General features: G+C 48.6%; 1 protein-coding gene across 2 annotated transcripts; it reads right to left on the bottom strand.

The window, feature by feature from the left end:
* Nucleotides 1–354: 354 nt before the first annotated feature.
* Nucleotides 355–7,179, bottom strand: kcnj16a (potassium inwardly rectifying channel subfamily J member 16a). 2 transcript variants are annotated; one of them, XM_060037739.1, is made up of 2 exons: nucleotides 6,900–7,179; nucleotides 355–2,060 (listed from the first exon to the last, which is right to left on the bottom strand). In XM_060037739.1, exon 2 carries the CDS (start codon nucleotides 2,047–2,049, stop codon nucleotides 706–708), a length of 1,344 nt encoding a protein of 447 aa, XP_059893722.1. In that variant the 5' UTR covers nucleotides 2,050–2,060; nucleotides 6,900–7,179; the 3' UTR covers nucleotides 355–705. The 2 variants fall into 2 exon arrangements, with proteins under 2 accessions (XP_059893722.1, XP_059893723.1); XM_060037740.1 differs by lacking the exon at nucleotides 6,900–7,179 and adding an exon at nucleotides 2,997–3,504.
* Nucleotides 7,180–9,464: the final 2,285 nt, after the last annotated feature.

Here is a 9,464-nt window from a genome sequence, read left to right on the forward strand (position 1 = left end):
GCCCAGCCATGGCATCGAGCTTTAGGAGGGGTCACCTACTGGGTTGGGGTTTGTTTTGTATACTATAGCGTCGTTAAATACTGTGAATTATTCCTCAAATGTGGGCTCCTCTGCCTTTTAACATTTTGAAATCAATGCGCTACAAATACAACCCAACATTACCAGCAATGGTCAAATACAAATCGACCTGATTTTTAATTACAGAAGATTAAGTCAATAAAAAAAAAATAAAGTTCTAGATGAGAGTAACACAAGTCTAATCACTTTTAGTATCTGTGGTAGGCCTATAAGTGGGGGTATGTTTGAACTCCCCCGCCCCCCCTGTTGTTCATACAAAGCAACCCAGACACAAGCTCACACACAGTATTTACACTTTAAATCTGCACCATAAAACATTCAAACATTTCACAAATCAAGTTGTACATTTACACTAACCAACCTTTTATTTTTTGGGATGAAATAGGCCTATTCGAAAATAAACCCCACAACATAGAAATAATACACATTTTCTAACTAGCTAACTTTCCTCTTCTGGCTTCTCTTCAACTCCTAAATCTCTCAGTGTTGAACCCCTGGGTGCCCTGTCTCCCACCCAGCACCCCTGGGTGCCCTGTCTCCCACCCAGCACCCCTGGGTGCCCTGTCTCCCAGCCCCCTGGGTGCTGCTCCTCCCTCCTCCTCCTCCCTCCTCCTGCTGAGTTCAGGGTCATGTGTGGCTGAGCTCCGCCGGCGGGCACAAAGTGTTCTGGTGGTGCTGCCGGTACTCCTCCTCGGTCAGGGTCTTTTCCAGCTCCGCCCCCGGCTCCGCCTCAAAGACCTCGTCCCTCACCAGCTCCACGGTGACCGACGGCGGCTTGAGGCACGCCCCCCGGCCGTCCGGCGGCGGGGAGGGGCGTGGCGAGTGGCGCGGCGAGTGGCGTGGCGAGTGGTGCGGCGAGTGGCCGGGCGGCGGCGAGGGGGACCCGCGCAGCGAGAAGCGCGGTGAGCGGCGCGGGGAGTGGCGCGGCGACGGCTGCAGCAGCTTCCTGCGCTCGTAGGCCTCGGCGCTGATGACGGGCACCAGCACGCGCGCCGTGTGGTGGAACATGCTGTAGTCCACGCGGTAGTGGCGCCGCGTCACCAGCATCATGTCCTGGAACAGCTGCCCCCACAGGATCTCCGGCGGGATGTAGGAGGTGCGCGTCTGGTGCAGGATGCCGGTGTAGTCATCGGTGTAGGTGAAGGACACCACCAGCTCGAAGTCGTCCTTGGCCAGGTCCTCCATGGTGCTGGCGTACAGAGGGCTGCGGCTGTCGATGCGGTGCGTGATGACCGTGGGCGTGACCAGGATGATGTCGCTCTGCCGCAGCTCCAGGTCCTTGTAGGTCACGTCCACGCGGCCGGTGGCGTGCAGCGTGGAGCGCACCATCTGGGCGCGCGTGGTGCCCTCCACCATGTGGTTCCGGCGGAAGTCGCCCACGCGCCAGGACAGGCACAGGAAGCCGTCGGTGAGGTTGACCACGGCGCAGTGGCTGAAGCCGATGGTCTGCGCGCGCTTGCGGGCCGACGCCATCTTGGCCACCACGATGCCGATGACGAAGGTGTCGATGACGCAGCTGATGACGTCCTGCACCGTCACCACCACGATGGCCACCATGCAGTTCTCCGACATGCCCCGGAAGCCGTAGCCGATGGTGGTCTGCGTCTCCAGGCTGAACAGGAAGGCGGCGGTGAAGCTGCGCACCTGGTACATGCAGGGGTCGTTGAGCTCCCCGCGCAGGTCCCCGTTGGCCAGCGCGATGACCCAGTATAGGATGCCGAAGAACAGCCAGGACAGGATGTAGGACAGCGCGAAGATCAGGAACATGACCCGCCAGCGGATCTCCACCAGCGTGGTGAAGATGTCCGTGACGTAGAGCAGCCAGGGCTCGGGCACGTGGCGGAACAGCACGTTGCAGCCGCCCTCCTTGCGGACGTAGCGGAGACGCTTGTGCTGGCGGCCGTTCTCCGTGGTCACGCTCAGGGCGGCGGTCTCATCGCCGTGGCCCACCGTGGCGTACTGTTTGCACATCCTGGCAACGTCTGCGGGGCGGAGAGGGAACATCGAACATCGCACGTTAGTGATTGCATTTCTTATCGTACATTATGGTTACGCCGAGGGCGTAGCTTTGGGTCGATGGTGTTGAGTGATAAAGCGTCGTGGGCGTTTGGAGTCGATGCGTTTGGTACAGATATTAAGAGTGGGAACATCATAGCTGCACTGAGGAACAGTATGAGCACGCCAAATGACGCATGCGGCACCAGAGAGACACCCACCATCCTAGAGTAGAGCACAATAACACAGGAACTTCTCGCTGAGAGTTTGGCTTGGTGTGTCTCCTCTCCCTGGCTGACACTACCAAATGTGGATTTTTTTAAAGTAGCGGTCAAATTTGCTAATGTTGTTTATCCGTTTTGAATAAGGATTGTTTTTGTCAGGGGTAGGGCGAACCCACAAAGTTGTGTGGGAAAGAATCAATAGAGCAATGCAGGTCAGGATGTTTGGAGCAGGCAAAGCGACCTATCAATGAAACCCAAAGAGCCATTGACTGAACTAATCCCAGCACTGGATTGTCGCATGTCTCGCGAATGATTCTTGAAGAAAATATGTTTGCATTTTTTTCAATTACATATTTTGATACAGTTATTGTGGCAGAGACGAAAGCTAAGCTTGATTGTGTTTATACACAGAGACCCAAACACAGTACACACACAAGCTGGGTTTCCATAAGTTAAAAAAGAGGCGGAAGAAAACATATTCAACAGACGATTTAGCAGGCCAGATTTAGTAAAGCCTTGCTAAATCTAAATTGCCATTAAAAATGGAAAATGTCAAAATATATCTTTTAATGTATTTGTTTAACGCACTGACCTGTTACTTCCACTCCTAATACTTTGGGATTTCACTGATATTCCAACAAAGGCAGATTCCATGTGTTGTTCTCATGCAGAAGATGGACCACATGGCCCTGCTCTTACCTAAGCCAAGCTTGCCCACTTTCCGTCTTCTTTTTTTTCCAACCACTATTGTTGGAGGAAACAATTATCAATGGAGTCCTCAGAGTATCAGAATGATTGGCTGACCGCTGGAAATCTACCCCTCGCTGACCCCGCTCTCATTCAAAGACGAATGCATTTTAAACGTCTTACAACAAACGCTGCAGTGATGCAGGAAAGACACAAGTGTTTCAGTGGATTTGTTTCCATTGTGGGTTCTTCTCATAATCTCAGTCTCGTGTTTGCTTTCATATCTTCAACATGTGTTCGTGTTTGACTCTCTGTACTTCCACTGCGTTTAAGGTCTTGGTGTGACCCCGTCTGGGAAGGTTCACCCTACACTCTCCTCCATTCCTCTCTGTGTTGCTGTGGAGCTCCTCTGATCCGACTTGCCCCCGTTGTCTCTGTTTTCAGTGTAATGTCATCTCAGACGCTCCGAGGTAACGATGGCTCTGAATGAATGGCCGTGTTGCTTTATGTCGTCCCGTCCTAGCTACGTGTGAAAGGTTGACTGTGTTGTCATAACATCGCCCTCTGGATAAGTGCACGCACAAGGACGGGTCAGGGCGAGGATGTTGGAGCGCTCACTGGCGCGGGATGATGCTGACCGCTCAACGGGGACGGCGATTAAGGAACGGTAGTAAACAGTTTACTGCACCCGCCAGCGTTCTCACAGGCGCAAGAATTAGTGAATGGATTAAGGCTGTCTTGAGGGATCGCCGCCGTGCAGCACGTAATGCAGGTTAAACACGCGTCTGTACAACAAACATGTCGGCACAATAAACAGGCACCAAGGCCTGAAGCACGGCAACAAATAAATAGAGAAGGGGTCTGCTGTTTGACGTTCCTCTGTATCTCTGGGAGATGAGTCAACCCTTGGGATAACTGTTCCCCGCGGTCAACGCTTATAAACCAAAGACCTGAGCCCCTTCTCTCCGGGGTGGGGTCCAGCAGAGGGCTGAGCCCCTTCTCTCCGGGGTGGGGTCCAGCAGAGGGCTGAGCCCCTTCTCTCCGGGGTGGGGTCCAGCAGAGGGCTGAGCCCCTTCTCTCCGGGGTGGGGTCCAGCAGAGGGCTGAGCCCCTTCTCTCCGGGGTGGGGTCCAGCAGAGGGCTGAGCCCCTTCTCTCCGGGGTGGGGTCCAGCAGAGGGCTGAGCCCCTTCTCTCCGGGGTGGGGTCCAGCAGAGGGCTGTCCCGTGGCCAGAGGGAAACCACACAGGGCCGAACCTCGCAGAGGGCGAGCGAGGGAAAAACAACAAGTGGAAACTGGAAGGGCCTGACGGCGCGATCTGGGGCCCGGGGAAGGATCGATCGGGGCCAAACCACGGAGAGAGCATCCTCCTCTACGCCCTAACGGAGGTCTGACCGCCGCTATCTGACGGGAGGGGGACTCTGGCTGGAGGTCATGGGGGTAGAGTGGGCGCGGTCATGGGGGTGGAGTGGACGAGGTCATGGGGGTGGAGTGGGCGAGGTCATGGGGTCATGGGGGTGGAGTGGGCGAGGTCATGGGGTCATGGGGTCATGGGGGTGGAGTGGGCGAGGTCATGGGGTCATGGGGTCATGGGGGTGGAGTGAACGAGGTCATGGGGGTGGAGTGGGCGAGGTCATGGGGTCATGGGGTCATGGGGTGATGCAGTCGGGGCCTCCCTCTACGTGACACAACATCAGAAGGTGAACTCAAGAACAAGAATGACAAGAGATTGATATTGTTCAACAAAAGTTAACCGATTTAAATGTTTTATTATTATTGAGTTTGTTTTGGCTCAAAAAATGTGGCAAAGCAAAAGTCATGACATGGAACTATCTAACTTGTCACATGATATAAAACATACAATTATTATTTAGAAATGACACTAACTCTATCGGATATTTTATTGCTTCAAAATGTATTTGATTATACCACTTGGATTCATACACAAATATAGTTTTATCTACAATATTATAGCAGTTAGTAGCCATGAATTGTTTTGTTCATGTTTGACTTAAATGTTCGGCATTTGAGTAAGCTGTCTTGCTGTAAAGCCCTACAGCAAGACAGAATTGGGATGAATGCATCACCATTTGAAATTGGCCTTGAACCTGCACTAAACTAAAGTAGAATATTAACAAAATATCACAATGACCTTTGACAATTATGTAAAATTGCATTCATTAAAAATCATGTCAATATTGTACAGTGGTTTAAAAATGGAACCAGGGAGTTTCCATCAATTCTACGCGATCGTGTCTATACTAACAGTCCTAAATGTTTGCTCGTGGCTAGTATATACACCATTAAAATGACATACTCTATTGAATAGCTTAACAGCCATCATCCGTTTTTGTAGCATTTGCCTCTGTTGAAACAGACAACATTGAAAGTTTCCACTGAGGTATTGACCCACTAGGTTGAGCTGTTCTCTCTCCTCAACGACTGGACCCCTTCTCTGAAGGACCTTATGGCTTCAAATAGGCCCCTCTGTGTACACAACACATAGCCTGGTGCTGAACAGACACTACCAGCACTGGCCGTGCCCTTTGGCACAAAGTCTGTCAGGTCTGGCGGGGGGAACACAGACTGTGTGTGCTGGAAGATGCCGTTTCAATCAAAAGCTCTCCGTAGTGAGAGGTTTTTAGAGAGGGGGCAGCTTTTGTTTGATTGTTTCTCAACTAACGATGAGGGAAAAAAGCTTTGAGGTCAATACATGTGTGTCATTCACTCAAAATGTTGAATCAAATTATTGGAGGCAGCTGAGGCAATTAACATATTTCTTTCCAAAAACATTTGCGGCCCCATAACAGCAACATTACAGGCTAGCTGACAGGGAAACATGGCGACTCACTGGATGTAGAGCACAGGAATGGTAGTACACCCTCGGATGGCTGGTTTAAGTGACGCGGGCCTTTCATCTACTAACTGACCTTCCGCTGTACTGGAGCTCAACTCTCCTACCTGTTGGCTCAGACCTCGGATAATGATTTACTGACGAACCGATTGACCGGTGTGGTGGTGCCCAGAATCACCACAGCGGAGACCTCGCTGTCCTCTCTATCGTAGTGGTAACTTAAACGTTTTAACATTGGACACAAGTTTGGACACAGAAATGTATGTCACACTTTTTACGTTCTAATTGTTCTTGGCTTAAAAGGGTGTAGAATCACTGCAGGTGGAGTAATTAGTCCTAATGGTTTAGCAGATTTGAATATCAAATAAAATGTTAAATGAATGCCGTCAGAGACAAGCCTTGTCTTCAGGTGATGTTAAGAAGATAAATATGAAGACGTGTATTTATGAAGCAGACTCTCTGCTCTTGCGTCAACAACGATATAGCACCAACATCACAAACCGCAAAGAAGACAATCTCTATTTTTAAGGTGATTTGAAAGATACTAATATTATGCAGTTCAACAAAATAAGTTATCCTTTAGAGGAACGTTGTAAAACCTCCATGTCCAGCTTACCACTGTGAAATCTGGGCTTTTGTAAGTGAACAAAAGGATGAATTAAGCCTTTCGGGGATCACGTTTCATTGCTGGCTTGTTCTTTCTTGTCAGATTACAGATTGTTGTGTTGACTACAACACTTATTTATGTCACCAACAACTTGACACCTCAGAAATAATACGCTGTAACTCACTGTTAGGCTAAGCCCCAAAAACAGAACTGAGGAAAGTTATGAAGGACATTAAAAATCGCCACATAGTGAGCTGTTATTTTATTTTTATCAGTGCTCAAACTAAATATTTAATATACACACTTCCATATTTGCAGCGTTGGACAATGACCTATAAAAGCAGCTCTGCAAAAGTCCAACAGGTACAATTGCACACACACCCAAAATAATCTACAAATAAAAAGCTTGTTGGTTGGATCAGCTGTGAAGCTTATTGTTAACGAATGAGTTCCTACCTGGAGACTGAAGTTCAGAGTGCTGCTGAGCAGAGAGCCGGGCTGTCCCAGAGTGAACCGGAGCTGGGTACCTGTCACAGCGGACCAGCTCACCTGCTGCTCTGCGATCACTGGACTCTAACGCCTCCCTCGGATATATGATGGACACTGAGGGGTGTGTGTGTGTGTGTGTGTGTGTGTGTGTGTGTGTGTGTGTGTGTGTGTGTGTGTGTGTGTGTGTGTGTGTGTGTGTGTGTGTGTGTGTGTGTGTGTGTGTGTGTGTGTGTGTGTGTGTGTGTGTGTGTGTGTGTGTAGTCTATAGTCTATAGGGATACCTGTATTTTTGCTTTTGTGCATGTGTTTTGGGCATTTACTCGGCCCATGGGCGTGTCCGTATTTGTGTATGTGTGTGTGTGTGTGTGTAACTTCACTCTAATAACAGATTACTATTTACTATTACACCATAACCATAATGCCGTGGCCATTACCTCATTCCATTCGTCTCAAGGTAAAGAGAACGATTCCACCTGAAACAATGCCCGTGTTTCTCCTCAAACTGCCTCAGCTCCGACATCAAACACAGGCTCTGGTTAAAGGATTTCTTATGCAATGGGATAATGGTGCTGGTTACTTTGTTTGTGGCTCGTCTCTATTATTGTGCCCAAGACAACATCGCAAGAAATAATTATCCGGTGTTTGATTCAGTAATGTAAACCAAGGCAATGAGGTGGAAGGAAACACCTGAATAAAGTAAGCATCAGTAAAGATTAAGAATAAATAACAAAGAATAAAGATTCTGTCGAGGATGAGAGAACCACTTGAGGAATTTTGGACGTTTAAGTTTTAAGTTCCCCGTTTCACAGATGTGGGCTTTTACACTGTAATTCCTTGTTTAACCCCTTGTTATTGATAGATTGATCCCATGTTCAGATTAATGTCTGTATCCAATTAATGTGAGACAGCTATACCAGAAGAACGTTCCTTCTTCTTCTTCTTGTGTATTACAAATGGTAGGCATCATAGTTAGTGCAACATAACCACCTTGGACCTGGCTTCTTACGAGGCATTTACAATCGATCTGTACCCACACTTTCAAAGACAGGCACTCTGATTAACTTCTGATAAACTGTTTAACAACCGGGCTGCCTTGTGGGTATACTCTTGACCTGCATACATAATTGTTGGATGAAAATCCAGCAATTATCTAGAGCGATTTTTTTAATCACAATTGCAATCCCCCGATTCCCCCGGAGAAACCCCACCTGCCTGGCCTCGTTCCCGTCTGAGCTGCTTTGTGCCGCCCGGTGTGTTCCTGCCGGATCTAAGTTGGTGCTTTGTGCTCCTCGGGTCAGAGTGTCAGTGTCCGGACGGTGTCCCTCGCTCTGTGTTTGTGTTTATTGTGTTCTGCTCTCACCTTGTCCGATGGGAATCGTTTGGGTCTTAATCCTCTGTCCCTACAGTATGGGATTGTTCTCTGTTCATACCTAGAAGAACAGTGTAACTCAGGTTTCACATGCATGCACGCCTGTACACGCACACGCACGCACACGCACACACACACACACACACACACACACACAAACAGACTCTCGCTCTCACTCTCTCGTGGGAGAAATTGACTGGTTCACATTATGTGAAAGAAGGTTTCTTTTATCTTTCAACCCAAAGATAGATCTGAGGCCATGGAAATCTGACATGTTTCCGTTATGGTTATTTTAATGTTTCCAGCATCTTCATCTAACTGATTGAACCATATCCACTCTTTAGCATAATGTCTGTGAATATAAAATGTAAAGCAATTCTGAGGAGTGCAACCTTTAGAGATTTGAAACAATTTGTGATGGCAATGTGCCACTCTATGTGAAAATTAGTGAGTTCAGTTGGAATATAAAAAAATGGAATATATAGCATCCATCAATTAAGATAAGAGCTACTATTGTTTCTTAGAAATGGCATAGCCATACGTCTCCTATGTATAATATAGTGAGTTTAATGTTTTCTGAGAATATCTATTAAGAGTTAACTGTACTGCCGATTTACAGTTAAGACCGCTTCCGGATAATTTCCTCCCAATCAGAGATAGGATTAGCATCTCCTCTCTGATTGGTTCAAGGAACCATCATGCCTGTCAATCACAGGTTCCGCAAATTCTCACTGGCGGAGAAGCCTAGCGAGGGAGGGTGCAGAAAGGGTGGGGACGTTTTTTCGGGGTTGTTTTAGTTTTGCTTTCTAGTCTTTCTTTCTTCTGCCCTTTTCTGCTCCCTTTCTTTCCAACTGCTGAATCGTACCTCCAGTGGTGTTAATAGAGAGCGAGCATGGAGCCAATGAGAGAGAGCCAGGGGCGGTTTTAAGGGGGGGGGGGGGGCAGCAGGGGCCAGTGCCCCCATAAAACTGAGTTCGTACCCCCTAGTGGCCCCCCATCCAAGCGTTGTTTTTTTCCTTTTCGCTCCGTCCGGCCGGGGGGTCGATTGCTTGCGATGGTGTGGCCCTGACGCACAATCGCAACTTGAGATTTATAATACATCATTCTGACTTTATTGCTGCTGGGGATGATACTGAGTGGTTTGATGTCAGTGAAGGAAGCCC

Source organism: Gadus macrocephalus, chromosome 18 (genome assembly GCF_031168955.1).
Source record: "Gadus macrocephalus chromosome 18, ASM3116895v1".
In the NCBI taxonomy this organism is placed as follows: Eukaryota; Metazoa; Chordata; class Actinopteri; order Gadiformes; family Gadidae; genus Gadus; species Gadus macrocephalus.